General features: G+C 37.1%; 1 protein-coding gene across 1 annotated transcript; it reads right to left on the bottom strand.

Annotated features, from left to right (window-relative positions):
* Nucleotides 1-14,853: 14,853 nt before the first annotated feature.
* Nucleotides 14,854-15,792, bottom strand: LOC143601941 (putative F-box protein At3g16210). The gene has a single exon (XM_077079215.1). The coding sequence runs from the start codon at nucleotides 15,790-15,792 to the stop codon at nucleotides 14,854-14,856; it is 939 nt and encodes a 312-aa protein (XP_076935330.1).
* Nucleotides 15,793-17,488: the final 1,696 nt, after the last annotated feature.

The following is a 17,488-nucleotide window of genomic DNA, read 5'->3' as shown; positions in this document are numbered from 1 at the left end:
TCACTGCACCCTCATACGTCTGGTGCCCTCCCGCGTTAACTATGCTCCTCACTACTGGAGTAAGTCCCCAAATATAACGTTCCACCCTTTTTGACTCTGGGGTGACCAACCACGGCACTAATCGTGACAGTTCATTAAACCGGTTGGTATATCCCAAGTGGTCCGCCCCATGCATCTCTAGGTTCCACAACTCATGTTCCAGTTTCTGCAATTCATTCTTTGGGCAGAAATGTTTCAAAACAAGATCCTTAAGCTCTGCCCAGGTCATGCGGTTTGTCGCCGCCTGACCTCGAGTCTGTACTATGGTGTTCCACCATGTCAAGGCATGGTCTGTGAACGTACAGGTGGCGTACTTGACGACACAATCCTCGGGACAGTTGCTGATATTTACCACTGATTCTATTTTCTCTAACCATTTCACTAACCCATTCGGTCCTTCCGACCCATTAAATTCTAAAGGCTTGCATAACATAAAATCCTTGATTGAACAACCCCTGGATGGTCCAGTGCGGTTGGTCTCTACAGAAGGGATAGGGCCATTACTGTCGGTAGCGACCACCGTAGGCGGTGCGTCATTACTAGGCATAGTGTTGTCATTCCTTGGAGGATTAGCATTTTGTTCCCCGTCATTATTTATGGGCGTTTGATTGCTCGGAGGGGTTGGATTGGTCGAGTTATTAATACTGGCGGCGATGCGCGATACTATATCCGGTATCGCCGCCTCCAACTGTTGAGCAATCAAACGGCTCACATCTACTTCCGATATTTTCGTGGATCGTTTCGGTGCCATTCTACACAATCATCAAAGAAATATATATAATCAATACCATCTCAAAATATAAAACACAATACATACTTCATTCATTAATAAACATTGATTCATATTACACAAACATCAATTTACATACTTTCAGTCAACATTACACAACTAAGATTTAATACAAAGGGCCTATGTTGGTATCATCCTCGACATAACCCGCAATGGGTCAGTGCTTGAATGATACCCAAAAGTATCGATAATGATATGCCCTACAAGAGACCCCCTATGGGCCAGTGGTTGTACTATAACTAAACAAGATTCACTCCGTGTTAGTATCACCACTAACTACTTACACGGAGTATCAAAAAAACGGATCAAGATTCTACCATCCAACACATCTACACATGGTGGTAAACCAACCCCACCAACACCGCCACCAGCACCACCAGCACCGCCATCATAACCCGCATTCGGGTTTCCATCTGGTCGATCAACCAGTGGGAGTATGAGCACTCCCTTTTTAACTGGTTAATAGCATACTGGTGGTCCAGTATGCTGTCCCCGAGGTACGCCCGCCTCTGTACCCCCACGACCAGGGCGGCAGAGTGCTCGTTCACCTGCTCGGTGAGAACACGTAGCCAAGCCGCCAAGTCCCGCTCCTGCCTTGGCAGACCCCACACAGGTAGGGTTGCAGGCTCGGGTTGGGGGCGGGAAGACTCGCCCCGGTGGTATGTGGATCTGGGTGGGGTAACAGTGGGCGGAACATACGGGGCACTGATCCGCGCCGTGAGGCGAGGACCACGCCTGAGGGGAATCGGGGCGGTCTGTGGTGCGGGCGGGGTAGGAGACCTGGTAACCCTAGCAGGGGAGGGTACACTAGCACTCCTAGCTGGGGTGGTCTGTCTAGAAGTACTATGACTAGCCTCCGAAGGCTCGGAGCTGGGTGCTACACTTGGGCTTCCAGAGGCCCCGGAACTAGCCTCTTCCGGGTCCTCTTCCGTCGACACACTAGGTGTTCTTGCCATTATACCTGCACACAAGTTAACAAACATATAGTCCTTTTCGTAGTGTAATTCATAATTAAATTAACACATACTTATTTATACAACTTTACCACATAATAATATTATTATATATTTACACATATGTTGCCAATTTTACCTATTTAAGTCCCCCGTGACTTCCCCTGAATTCCCTCGTGCAGACAAGTCTGTTATTATGTTCCGGACCATAATAACCCACTTGTCCATCCAAGTTCATCCCGATCTCGTCACTATATATTATTAGTTGATATTCAGATCCTATAATACTTGAGCTACTGGTTATATTTTAGGTATCTTTTTCAGACATCCTAATTCTTTATAACCAATGGCTCTGATACCAAGTTCTGTAACACCCCGTAACCGCAGCGGAAACGTACACGGGATGCAACAGACACATCTGATATCAACAGCATTGCTTATAAAGAAAATACCACTACATTAATTTATAACATATTACATTGTTGCGAGTTGCGTTACTGTCTAGGTGTTACACACATATATTACCAATAAAACATTAATAAATTCATTACAAAACATAGAGCAGCAAGCTTCCAACAGGTAGCACAGATAGTTAAGCACATATCAATCATTCCAACTTGGGCATACCTAGAAAACATGTAAAGAAAACGGGTCAACTACGAATAGTTGGTGAGTTTCACTAATTTAAATAAACACTGACAAATCATTTTAATAATCATTTATTAACAATATAATCATGCTGGGAACTATGTTACCCCAGAACATTTCCAATAACTTTCTGGGAACTATGTTACCCCAGAACAATAATAACCCCTGGGAACTATGTTACCCCAGAATAATAATAACCCCTGGGAACTATGTTACCCCAGAACAATAACAACCCCTGGGAACTATGTTACCCCAGAATAATAATAACCCCTGGGAACTATGTTACCCCAGAACAATAATAACCCCTGGGAACTATGTTACCCCAGAACAATATAACCCCTGGGAACTATGTTACCCCAGAACAATATAACCCCTGGGAACTATGTTACCCCAGAACAATAACACATTATAAACATTTTATATATTCTATGCATCAGTCCATATATATATAAATGTACAAGTATTTCCATACGATCGGTATGTACTTAAATACTTTAAATAAGACATGTTTTCCGCCCCGGGAAAATATAATTAAAACAATTCATTAAAAGGGGCTCGTGAAAACTCACCTTTTTGTGAGATGGTGAGTAATATAAGGAACAGCTACGTGCCTGGATCTGTAATATAATATCTAGTCGTTACTATATAATTCCCATAACTTAAAGACGTATCAATCGGTACATCTGGGAACATTGTTAACCCAGTACTGTACTCGATTCGGGGACAATGTTAACCCCGTGACACTTCTAAGGACTCAGATTGACATTGCTTAGAGTTTGACAGTCAAATTAGTTAAGGTGATGAAATTATAGCTCGGTTTGACACCCCGTTTGGCCGTGGGGCCCGTTTCCGGTATTTCGGTGCCGGAAACGGTAAAATCGGGTAAAATTACCCAAATCATCCGAATTATTTTCGGATGATTTATTTTTACTTAATTTACTTAGATTTATGAAATAGTCTATTTTTAGAGTTTTCATGTACCAGTCAGCTCGCTTATGCGAACTTTGCCGGTTTACACGTTTTAAGCTTTAAAAACTTGTTTTTATGTTCTTTTTAGCACAAATAATTACCCGATTAGTCTCGGGTCATGAAATTTTGCACAAAACTTAATTTGACAGAAAGGAATTTTGTAAAAATTTTCCAGAATTATTTTCTTATATTTATATTTATTTATCTATTTTTAAATCTTATTAAAATACTAAATATATCAAAAATACCAAAACACTTTAGAAAAATCCCAAGTTTTTCTGGGATGATCTTTATCATCCTCATAACTTTCTGGAATTTTCCCAGATTTATTTTCCTACATTTACATTTATTTATCTATTTTTAAATCTTGTTAAAACACTAAATATATCAAAAATACCAAAACACTTTAGAAAAATCCCAAATTTTTCTGGGATGATCTTTATCATCCTCATAACTTTCTGGAATTTTCCCAGATTTATTTTCCTACATTTACATTTATTTATCTATTTTTAATCTTGTTAAAACACTAAATATATCAAAAATACCAAAACACTTTAGAAAAATCCCAAATTTTTCTGGGATGATCTTTATCATCCTCATAACTTCCTGGAATTTTTCCAGAATTTAAAACTTATTTTTCAAGCCATTTTCACCCAAAACCGAGCTAGAAAGCCCTAGAACTCGTTTCACCAAAAAGCCTACTTAGACTTTTCCAACTGAGCTCAAATTTTGTGGGTGACTTTTATATGTTATAAAAAGCTTATCTTAAATTTTCCGGAATTTTTCATCATGTTTTGCTATTTTTCACTATTTTTGGCCAAAACCGAGCATTAAATTCACCAAATATTCATCTTTTATCCAAAAATTACCAAAAATTCACAGATCTCATATTTTCATGTGTAGATCATCTCTGTGAAATTTCGTGACCCGACTCTAAGCACACGTAAATCTGTCCATTTTTCATAAACACACGAAAACCGAACTATTTTGTGTTTTCTAGCTTTAGATCGCAAGGATCTCGGTTTCTAGCCTTTGCTAGCCGCTAGATACAACACTTACAAGCACAATATCACTATACCAAGCAAGTTACACCAATAATCAAACCATTTCTTTCAAAGTGTCGGTTTTTAAGTAAAAACAAAGGTTTTAACCGTAGAAATCCATTCCCGACTCTTTTTACTCATTTCTTGGACCAAGATCCCTTGTATAACATGTATACATCTCTTGATCATGCAAGAGTCGGTTCCATCTCGGTTTTTCACCCATCTTTCACTTGGAAACTCATTTTAACAAGATTTTAACCGTAAAATTTTATTCTAAACACTTTTAACTCATTACTTGGATCAAGATCCTTTGTATAACTTGTATACATCCCTTGATCATACGAGAATCGGTTTTATCTCGGGTTTTCACCCGTCTTTCACATGGAAACCTCCTTTTCTCAATATTGTAGAATTAGAAACAAGATTTAAGCATAAAAACCATAATTATACCTTCAATTCTTGGTTTAAAGATCAAGGGGATGGATGGAAGCTTGAAAGTTGAGAGAGTTTGGGAGTGTTTTTGGTGTTAAAAAAAAAATATAATGTGTATGAATGTGTGTATAGGGGCCGGCCAAAGAGGGGGTGTGGGGGGGGGGCCCACATCTCAAATATTGTCCACACATTTGGATTACACAATCCGGATAATGTTGTGGATAATCTGGTTCAGTTCGTTTCTCGTTTAAACTCGTAATTCGGCTTAAAACGAAATTAAAATGGTCGTTTTTCGGGTTAAAGTAAAATTTATATAAAACTGATTTAAAAACTTTAAAAACTTAACCCATGACATTAAAACATCATATTATTAATAATTACGCATCTTTTTCGGCTTGATTGATCGTGTCTTGCTTGGTTTGGTGATAAAGGTTTCGTTTAGCGTACCGACGTACCATTAAATCGAAATCCTTTTTCTGTGCTATAATTTACTTATCCCGAAGCATTAATACCTCGTAAATATCACTAAACATTATATACTTCGTCTATAATGTAATTCCCGATTCGTTCGGGTTTCAATAACCGATCAATGATTAATTGTAATTCTAATACGATTCACTATATAATTGAGTATGATTCATACTGTGAACCATATATATTCGTATCAATGTGCTATAACTCATATAATCAATATTAAATAACACGTAAATAGTATATTCCGGCTAGGGTATACCTGGAGTTGCCGGAATCGTTACAATGAACCACCTTTTTTCTTGCATGTTTGAAATCATCACCTGACTTTGCCACCTCTACAACACGTATCTCGACCGCATTTAGCTCCTCTTTTTCTCTCTCCCGCTTCGACCTATCAAACATAAAACTTTCTTCTTTGGTGTCATCCTCACTTACATGAGGAAGACACATGTTAGTAGCACATGACCTAAAAGATTTATTTTCACAAGAATAATCAAATGAATTTGAAAAGATATGCAAAACTAACTTACGATTACCAAAGGCCATGTACACTGTTTCGTCTCGGAAATTTATTTGAGCATTTGATGTTGCCAAAAACGGTCTCCCCAATATCACTCTTGGCTCTTCTTCATTCTCTACCGGTTCATAATCCAAAACAAGAAAATATTCAGGATAATAAAACTCACCAACCTTTACTGCAACTCCAACCAACTTCCCTCGGGGCCGTCTTGGAGTGAAATTAGCTAACACCAATGTGGTGTCAACTTCTTGTAAAGGTCCAAACTCAAACCGGTCATAAACACTTCCCGGTAGAACACTTACACTCACACCATAATCAACTAGCGCCTTGGTGGTCTTGAACTCTCCAATCTGAATGGGAATAAGTGGTGCCCCTATTTCAAATTCTTCAACTGTGTCGTTCACCCCATGATCTTCAATGGTGATTGCACTAATGTGTACATTTTTACCATTTGATGAACTGCTACTATGATGGCTTGGGTTCTTCACAGTATCATTTGGTAGCTTGGATGGATTCCTCTTCAAACTAGCCACCTCTTCTGCAAGCTGGCTCACCTGTTCGTCTCTCGCAGCATTAGCTTTCTCTTGGAGCTCTAATATTTGATTCACGCTTTTATTCTGTGCATCCTGATCTGTCTTCATCTACTTCAAAAAGTTCATCACATCCTTAATCGACTCTTCCTGATTACCCGAAGAACTTCATTGACCTTGTGCTGCCCCTTGACTTTGCTGACCCTGCTGATAACTCTTCTGATAAACTTTATTATATCCCCCCGATTCTCTTTGATTGTACCCGCTGTGACCATTACCCCTCTCATTCCCATACTGCCTTTGATTTGATTGATAACCTGCTTTTTGGGAATTACCTTGAAAGTTCGGGTTTTGCTGGGTGCTCGGGTTTCCATAGCTAAAATTGGGGTGGTTTCGGAGGCCCGGATGATAGGTGTTTGAATTCATATTATTATTGTACCTCTTCTCACCTTGAACAAAGTTCACCTCCTCTTCTTCCTCTTCCTCTTCGTCTTCCAACACGACCCCACAAGTAGCCACTACGTGGCCTATTCCACCACAACCCTCACAAACTAGATATGCCTTTCCTGACTTGCCTTTATCTTTCACTCCTATACTCATTAACTGGTCCAATTTCTTCTCCAACCTAGCCATACGATCATTCGACTCACTTCTATCAACGGCTTTCACAACCGCCCTTTTATCATGCGATTTGACTGAGCTTGCCTTTTTGAATTCATCGCATGCCTCTCCAAATGTTGCCAATCTTCATTCTCGTCATTAGTCAAAAATGACCGGTTTGTGGTCGACTGAATATCACGCACATCATCACTTGATAACCCGTCATGAAACGCCTTGATCAACTCCCACAATGCAATCCCGTGATGCGGGCAAGTTCTTAACAACCTTTTGAACCTCGTAAATGCTTCATGAAAAGTCTCACCTGAGCTTTGCTAAAAATTTCTGATGGAAGTTCGGGCTTCGGAAGTTCTTTGCGGTGTATAATACTCGTCTAAGAATTGCTGGGCCAGATCTTGCCACAAATAGATACTTGCTGACGGTAAAGATAAAAACCACTGCTTTGCTAGATCTTTAAGGCTGAACTGAAACACAACTAGCTTGACTTCATTAGCAGTAAACCCTTGACTCGAGATGGTGGCACAAATAGCATTAAACTCGCTCAAGTGTAGATATGGCTCTTCAGATGTTTTCCCATGAAAAGTAGGCATCCTGGTCAAGTTACTTTGCCTTACTGAAAACGTTCTTCCTTTTTGGACCGGGATTACAATGGGAAGCGGGTTCGTGGCCACTTGTGGAATGAAGTGGATTTTAACCCCCCGAACGGGCGGTGGAACAAATGCCCTCGGGACTCCATCGTCAAATTCATACTCGGGAAACTGTGGCTCGGGGACCTCTTGTCTTCTTCTTTCTCGACGGTTTCTTGGTGGAACAGGCTCGGGTGTTCAGTTTTTGGGAGATTGTTGTTGTTGTCTTCTATAATACCGGTCCCCTTGCACGTCTTCCATCTCTTCTTCATCCTCGAACTCATCAAAATCGTCAAATACCCTCCGCCAATCATACTCGACCTCGACTCTATTGTGCGGTGGTTCAGACCTGATTGAACGATCATCTCTCATTTGATATCTTCTTTGAGCTCTCGGGTTTCGGTTTTGGTGAACGGGTGGGTTAAATGGTGGTAAGTCATGGATTGGTGGGTTTTGTGGAATGGGTTGTTCTCAATTGTGCGGTGGGTTAATGTTATCGGGTTGAAACACAGGTGGAACCGGGTAGGGGTTATCTTCTTGATGATTCATGTCTTCTTCTTTCAGTCTTGAAGTCTCGCCCCTTCTTTGTTTTGCTCGGTTCCTTCTCGCGGCTTTCTCAATCTCGGGATCAAACTGCAACACCTCTTGTCTCGAGCAAACCTCGTATGCATCAACCTAGACAATTAACTGCACACCACAAACAAACACACCCCGCGTAAAATCAACGAAGAAAAGAAATTAAACTAAAACTAAATTACGCTAATTTAAACTAAACTAAACTAGCACTAAGCGCGTTGAGTCCCCGGCAACGGCGCCATTTTGACGTAGGCTGTCGTGGTCTACTAAAAAATAATTAATTAAAGACTTAAATACCTATAATAAGTACAGGTAAGTAATGTCGTTTCCACAGGGACTCAAGGAAAGTGCAAGTTTATTATAACTAAATTAATTATTAAACTAAGGCGGACAGACGATGTCAAGCGGTTTTTAGAAAAAGGATTAATTAAAAACTAATAATTACTTAAAAACGATTTTTGAATAATTTTAATAAAAACATTCATTCTAGGTTCGGTTAATGTGACATTCAACTTGATTCCAGATTCGGTTATATTGATTACGCAGTAATTACTAAACCTAGTAGTTGGATTGTGATGTCAAACGATACCCTAATCGAATTGATGACACAATGAAACTCGGTTTACCTAATTACCAACTTATGTTTATTAAAACCAATTAAGAGACAATATTTGATAATAACTAGTCAATGACACAAGAGTTCAAACCCTAAATGTTGATAAACACAACCAAACAAATAATGCATCAATCAATAATCTCAAACACAAGTTTTTTAGATAATCAATCATAATTTAAGCAAGACTAAAGCAATAACTCTATCAAGCTCATAAACATTAAGCATACAAATCTGGTCAGAAGTTAAAATACACGAAAACCTAGCCTAGAATGAACAAAGCACTTAGCCGAACATGATCATAACGTAAATACACTTATCTTGGATGAACATGCAAACCCGACATGAACCGGAAGCCTTGGAATGATGGAAGATCGTCCTAAGCAGCCTCTTTTGCCTCTGGAAGTCGATGATAAACGAATGGAGAGGTTAAGGGGTTTATATAGGGAGAAAACTAAATTTTAGGCCAACATAAGCATCTTCGCGTATCGCGAAGATGTCCAGTTATGCTTATTCGCGTATCGCGAAGGATAAAATAGTCGCAGCCGCCATTATGCAACTTCGCGTATCGCGAAGTTGCCCTTCATTGCATCTTCGCGTACCGCGAAGATGTAAAATTTCAGATTTTATTTTTTTCTTTTCTTGAATGCCTCGTGATGCGTGCACTTCCAATCTTTCACTTCTTGATCTTCGTTCCAAGCCCGTAAATATCCTTGTTAAGCTCCATAGCCTCTAATGTCCTGAAACACGTAAACAACGCTTGAAGTACCAATGTTCATTCGTTTATTAACCTAAATATAACTAATTAATATATAAAACTAACTAACTTTTACCCAACCATCAGAATGTGATGTGTGTGTGAAATAATGTGTGTTAAGTAAGTTATATCGTGTATTTTATGTGTTTATATGTCTTGGACACGATTACTTTGAGTGGTTTTACGTTTATAGGTGAGCGGAGCTTAAAGGAGCTAAATTAGCGCATATGAGATGGAGTGGAAATGGATAATATTATTGCATGTAATGATAGAGAATTTGAAGACGAAGATGTGGTCGAAAATGGTGCGTAAAACGGAGCTATAACGAAGAAGTTATGGACAAAACAGTGCGTAGGGGCTATTACCATAAAGCAGTGACTGATGACCGTAGGCTACGGTTCCACCGTAGCTTACGGTGGGGAGACCGTAGGCTACGGTGACCTGCGCGGAAAAACGCGATTTTTAGGTTTTTGTTGACTATTTTAAGCCCGGTTCAACCCTAGGCCGCCTATGCTTCATACCCTAACATATTTGGGCGATTTTGAGGCCATTCTCCACCATTCTAACACCTACCAATCACCATAATCATCCATGGTTTCATCATTCCAATCCATAATCGAGCTAATCATGATGAAGAGGCAAGGCTAAACCACTTGTGACCACTTCAGGTGTAGGGTTTGCATATGAACTGATTATTTTTATGAACATTATATGTATTGGGATTTAGTTTGATTAATCTTTTGGTTGTTTGAATCTATATGTTTATTGGGACTGATTAAACAGTTGTGTTTTTGGGACTTTTGTTTATCATCAATTATCTGGTTTGTGTTCATCAACATTTAGGATTAAGTTCTTATCATCATTGAACCGTTTACCATTAATCATTGATAGATGCTTAGTTTTGTATTAATGAACTGGTAATTAGATAGACCGTGTTCAGTTGTGTCAATTCTTCAGATTAAGTTATGTGAATCATCATAACCAAACTATTGTGTCTAGTAATCATTTATCTATTCTAATAAACGAATCATGTCTATGTGATTTCCCAATTGGTATAAATTATCATCAATCAGTTCATTGCATTACCTGAACCTGAAGTGTAGTCACTGTTTTCTTAAATTGTTTTACAACCAAATTAATTTTCAACTTGCTTGACATCGTCTGTCCGCTTAACATAATTATTACTAAGTATTGAACTTGATTAGCACTTTCCACTAGTTTCCCGTGAATTCGACACCTTACTTGCTCTTGCTAGTAAAGATATTTTATAAATGTTTTTAATTGACCTTTTGACATCGATCAGTTTAGTTTTTCTTTTTCCTTTTTAGTGTCTCTTATTGGAATATATATATATATATATATATATATATATATGTAGTCTAACAGGTTTGTCAAAAAAGGGTAAAATATAGTTACTTTAAAAGAAAAGTTAACACATGTAATGGAAATTAGTATTTGAATACAAACATTAATTTGTTGTCCCTAACAACAACTCATTATAGAAGATTAGAAGGGAACACTCATTAGGCCTTGTTATAAAACTACTAGAACGAGATGCATCTAATCTAACTACTATAATAAAGTAATACATGTTTCACATGTCTTTCAAATATGTCATTCACATGGGTTGCCAACTAATTTTCATTTATACATATTCCACCTAATTAACTAATTTTTTAATGACCATTCATTCAATTTAATTATTTTTATGTTAAATGATATGACAATTAATGCATTTATTGCTATTTAATATTTATTAATTAACTCAATTAAACCAATAATTAATTTCTTAAAATTATATTATTAACAATTTCTAATTAACTCAATTAAGTATAAATTGGATGTGACTCAATGGTAGAGCACTCACTTTATTAGTGAGAGGTAGGGGGATAAAACCTCACTATCACCAATTTATATGGGAGATATGAGGGATGACCCTGGCTTGCCAGGGTTCGAGTCCTGATCTCACCCGGTTTTACCGGCTCATCGCTGTCGTGCCATTTGGCGGGCGTGGGGGTCGGGTTTTATCCGGAGAATCCCTCAATAGGTGGACCGCTAGGGGCTCCGTCCGTCCGGACTCGTGGCCGGCTCGGGCTAACTTTAGCCATTGGGGGCCGCGTACAGAGTACCCGACATTACTTAGTTTGTCGTTCCAAAAAAAAAACACCCAATTAAGTTATTACTTGGAAAGAATGGCTGGTTTCAACAGCTTGATTAATTGGTTTATTTTTTTTAACAAAAATATTGTAGATTTACGGGTCAAAAGTGTCTGGTATAAGTTGACTGTATTTGAATATAAAAATTGGAGCATAGTTGAAAAGAGGTTATAGCATTTTGACATATTTTAGGTTCAAGGATACGGATCGGGTTCGTGTTTGGTTCAAAACAAGTTTAGATCAATGTGCTTTTAGAGTAAAATAAGTTCGGGTCAAAACAAGTTGTTTTAAAAGTGTATCAAATTAGTTTAGATCAAAACGGGCGGGTAAAAAAGAGTTATGATAAGAAGTTTGAGTCGAAACGGGTTATTTTAAATGATATTATTATTTAACTTAAAAGTCAAATTCATTATTCATGCATTTTTAGTTTTATGTTAATTTGAACGTGCGGTTCAAGTTCATATATGGTTCAAAATAGTTTGTTGAAACAACCAGTATTTTCAAACCCGGTGAAAACCTTTTCCATTGAATTATTTCCTTTATGAACAATTTATGTTTAAATCCTTCGTCACTATTATAATTAGTGTAATATATAATTTAATTTATGAGAAATTGTTATACCTTACTAAATTATTTGGCATTATGGATTTTTTAAATAATTATAATTGTTTCATATGCTTGATTTCACTTATAACTTGTATCAAATATGTAAATATTTTTTTATTGACATTATATTATTTTTTAGCCCGTGTAATAGACACGGGTTATTAACCTAGTATTACATTATAACTTATACATTTGGCAACCATTTTGGAGGGTTTGGAATGTTAGCTGCTGGAAGTGATCGGGGAGTTAATGAGTTATATAAGTCATTTTGTTTGAAAATTTATTCATGTATCTAGTTAAGGTGTATGAAACTTGTTATATATGATTAAATGAAAAGGGGTATTAGAGGCTGATTTCACACATGTACTTTCAAGGCTTGAGAACAGATTAATTGTGATATAAAAAGAAATACTGGTTGGTTATCTTAATTACTCTCTTTTTTACTTTAATGATGCTGAACCAGATTTTGGTGACTTTTAATTTTATTCCAGACTACAAATTGCCAAGAAATTGGCTATATATGCTAGACGATGCAAGACCGCTTCGTTTACTAAATGCAAACCTTTAATAAAAGATAAACCGGATGTTTTAACTGGAGCAGACTCTAATAGCCAAATTGAGATTCTGAAGCTGGATAAGTATACATATAATATTGATTGTGGTAATTAATTATAATTATACAGGGGTTCTGTTAAATATACCAAAAGTATACCAAAGTCATTAATGATGTTTGATTCCAAGAAGCTTTTTTGCTCAATTTCCAAATTTCACAAAATTCAATGACATAACTTTGGTGAACCAATCATGAACACATCTCCCAAAAATTCAACTTTTAATTATTAAGTGTATTATTTATTTTTTTATTAACTAATATATTATTAACTTTTTATTATTAAGTTTTTTATTAACTTTTTATTATTAGGTGTATAATTTATTCTTATTATTATTAACTTATGTACACATGTTTTTATTAACTTTTTATTATTAACTTATATATACATGTTTTTATTAACTTTTTTATTATTAGGTGTATCATTTATTCTTTTTTATTAACTTATATATACACATTTTTTATTAACTTTTTATTATTAAGTGTATTATCTATTCTTTTTATTAACTTTTTATTAATTTTTAGGTGTTCGGGTCCCATGAAGAATTGATGAATTGGGTACAAAACTTGGCACGCTCTCTTGGTGTTGTCGTCGTCACTAAAAGATCGAACAAATATCCTAATGGGTTCGTGTATAAAGTTGTAATCATGTGTGATCGTGGCGGAAAATATAAATTTAAGGATTCAAGTAAAGTTTCTGGCACAAAAAAAAACTGACTGCCCATTCGAATTAGAAGGGAAATATTCAATAGAAGACTAGTAATAATTCATAATTGTATAATAAAATATTTAATATACTATTATTAATACTAGTATTGCAAAAAACTAATTACAATAGTCTTTAAAAAACCTAATTAAAAAATAGATATTAGTAGTTTAAATAATTATTATGTAATGATTAGTAGTTATATTTAAATAAAATAGAATAAAAATGATGATTGATATGATTAGTAGTTGATTGAATGATTAGTAGTTGATTAATAGGGTTGACTTGGTATACCAAATAAAAACTTTTGGTATATTTAAAGCCCCCCTTATACAGCTTTTGTATGAGCATTACATAAGAATCATACAGAAACAATCTTTATTTGTACAAATGGCTAAGTTTGGCTAGGAGATGGAGGAAACCGTGTTGTTAAGACTTAAAGACGCAATATGCATGTTTTTCTATTAAGCTTCCAATCACTTGTGTCATGTTCAAGTTAATTCACGGGTCACGTGTCTGACCCACGGGGATATCAGGACACAAATAAACGACTTAAAGTTTCCTCAAAATACGATACAATTCAACCGCCTAAAAGTGAGCCTTATGAATAGAACACAATAAGTAAGATACTATAATCACTATGAATGTTGGTCACATGAAGAACTCAATGTTGTATGTGTCTCTTGACAAAACTAACAGTATTTTTCTTTGCAAATCATTTTCTTCATTAAAGAATAAAACACCAAGAAAGGCATTCAAAGTATCTTAAAAGATAATAATAATAATAATAATAATAATAATAATAATAATAATAATAATAATAATAATAATAATAATACACCAAGAAAGGCATTCAAGCATATGTGAAATTAACATATAAATGCAAACTGCATCAAGATTCAAGACTCATACCAAGTGTATTGTAAAAACATATACTCCATGAACAAAGATCATTTGGAAAACTCTATACCTTGCTTGTATGCTTCAAAGGCTATTTGCTCTCCACCATCAAATGCAACCATTAAAAACCATAAGATCTGGCTTATCAAGCAGAAGTAGTGTCTCCATGTAGTTATACACGTTAAATGAACCATATAATGCCGCAATCCCAAGGTAATAAGAGCGGTTTGAATAGGGGTCGTAAACACGAAGTTGTCCGCGATTATACCACTTCCGGACACGAACATCTAAGAAAATTTCTCCAGTCCTCCGAGGACATGTAAATCATAGATGGTTGGTGCAATAGTGAACAGCTTTGTAAACAATTTTGGAAGACCATACTCCATCATAGATGCATGGCATTCAAAACTAAGTTCGCCACGTCCGTCTTTAGTAGCAACAAAAACAGCAAGAGACTTCCCTACCTTAAACAAGTCACAGGCTTCTTTATTTAAACCATCAGGAAGGGTTACCTGTCTAAATTCTTCGCTTGTCATATCAAACGAAATAATCATACTCGCACCCTTATAAGTAAACCTATCTCTAGCAAGCCAATAATGATATCCATCTATTTCTATGCCAGTTTTACTAATAAAGTGTAACCGATCAATTATTTCATTAGTAAGATCACTGCCGCCATATGAACTCCTCCAAGCCCCTGTGCTTAACGCAAAAACCTCAACCCGAGACTTGAAATTGTTTTCACCTTCCGTACCAGTATATACAATTTTGACAATCTTAGGGTCATCGGTTTCACGACAAACCCCAAAACCTACAACGGTTCCATACATCCCTCCTTGGATACTAACGACTTTTCCAATGGACGGATTCCAAACAACAAAGCCGTTGTAAGACGAGTTGAACGTGTGCATACACAACAACCCGCGAGAAGAACCAATGTTGAAACAGTAATCAAGATCCTTAAGAGAAGGAGGAATAGGAAGGGAAAGCTTGTGTTTAGGAAAAGTGTGATCGTCAGCAAATGCAACATATATTGTTGTTCGGTTGTCATCTAAATCACGAGCCTGTACAAGCAAATGGTCGGGTCCGCTATAATGCTTAATGAAGTGAGTGTCGATGATTGACTTCCAAGTTTTGGATACCGAACGGAATCGTAGTAACGGTTTCACATGAAGGATATTCAAGATTTCCCGTTGGATATAGACAGGAGGTATGCTATCTGACATTCTTTTGATGAATGAAGAATACGGCGCAGGCGATGTAGGGTTTTGTTTTGCTTATTTTTTGTGTTTTTATTAAGACGGTGACTTTCTTGTTAGGCCACCGCACTTCCAAATTTGGAGAGCCCGGTTTGTTGACCACTCTAACCACACTATGTTATTTTAACCGGGCCTACACTGGGTTTAAAGTTTGATTAGGACGTTCCACCATGATACCATACCGCCGGTTGGCTATGTAGCACGGGGATGCCACTTATGTGGCGGTACCCGTCTCGGGTACTCATCGAGGACGGAAATGCCATGGGTACTCGTCGGGGACGTTTCCTAAATGTTTCCAGGTTTGCAGGGACGTATACTAAACGTTTCAAATGTCGGGGTGTATCTAGTAGAACTATCCAGCCTGTTTCCATTTAATTTTAGGGTTTTAACCCTTTCCAATTTCAAAACCGGCCATTAAATAAATAGACCATGCAATATTCCGTTTCTCTAATCTCTCAACTCTCATCATCTCCATCCATTATGACTTCTCAAGAAACACAAGGATTATCATCTACGTACATCAGTAGTAGAACAACCTCCATTGTGGGGATTTGTTAATTAATATATTTTTATTTATTTTGTATTTTTTTTATTGTCGTACAAGTATAATCTTGGCTTTTAGAGATTTGTCGTTCCCCGTTCCCATATCTTCCCCGTACCCCTTTCACGTAACATGACAGCCGTTGTGTCGTCACAAATGCAGAAGTCTCTGGCGTAACACACGGTGAGACTAAAGCTCAGGTGGACTCGAGAATTGAACTGACAACCTCACAAGTCCTTGTTCAAATTCTTCATTGCCATAGGGTTTTGTTTATGTGTTTAAAAAAAATGAAACGGGTATGATAAAACTTCGTTTTATTCGTTTGTGATAATATAACTTTCTCTTAAATGAATTGGAATATTGAGACTTTATGTACTTCATAAATGGAATATTTTTTTACACATCAGAAATAACAATGAAGAAGATATACGGTGGCCAATAACTTACATTCTTGATATCGAGACCAAGATAGCACATTGCTTGTCTGACACATTGAACATTGCTAGCTGTAGGGGTATGGTACTAAACCCGGTTTTACGACCCTAAATTTATTATGTTTGGCTTATTTTTATTATATGGACTAATACAATGTTATTGGGCTGAGGGGGTTTTGTGGAGGTAACCCTAACTGGGCTAGGCCCATTAGGGTACCATGATGGTGGCCATGAGGCTCTCTATATAAGGAGATCTCCACCTCCTTATTAAGGGGGTCATGCTCAATAAGAGCCACCACCACTTTTTTGTGTCTGTAAACAAGAGATCTTTGAGATTTCTTAGCAGTCACCTTCACACCCCCGAAAAACCATTGCAGGTCTCAAGCAACCGGAGAAGAAGATCAAGACGTGGTTCGTTCATCTCGAAAATCCGTGGAAACATCGTCATGGATCAGGTCAGATTCATTTCATGCTTCGACATTGGCGCCATCCGTGGGACGGCAACGAACTACCCTTCGATCTCCTCTCGTCTGTCAGATCTCTCCCAGGAAAAACCAGATCTGGAAGTTTACAGAAAAAGGCTTCAAGGCTTGTTCTATTAAAGCTCAAAAAGATCCATAGATCTAAAGGAGGCTTCCAGATCTGTGCAAAAAGAAACTGTCTGATTCGAATGATCAATTCTCCGGAT

This window comes from Bidens hawaiensis, unplaced genomic scaffold (assembly GCF_021521415.1).
Source record: "Bidens hawaiensis isolate Kalapana, Puna unplaced genomic scaffold, B.hawaiensis_p1.1 tig00057662_1, whole genome shotgun sequence".
Classification (NCBI taxonomy): Eukaryota; Viridiplantae; Streptophyta; class Magnoliopsida; order Asterales; family Asteraceae; genus Bidens; species Bidens hawaiensis.
Note: the sequence above shows the minus strand (reverse complement) of the source record. Positions and strands in the feature narration are given on the sequence as shown.

What these genes read in the sequence shown, in the direction of transcription:
- LOC143601941 (XM_077079215.1), bottom strand. Translation starts at nt 15,792, where the DNA reads ATGTCAGATAGCATACCTCCTGTCTATATCCAACGGGAAATCTTGAAT.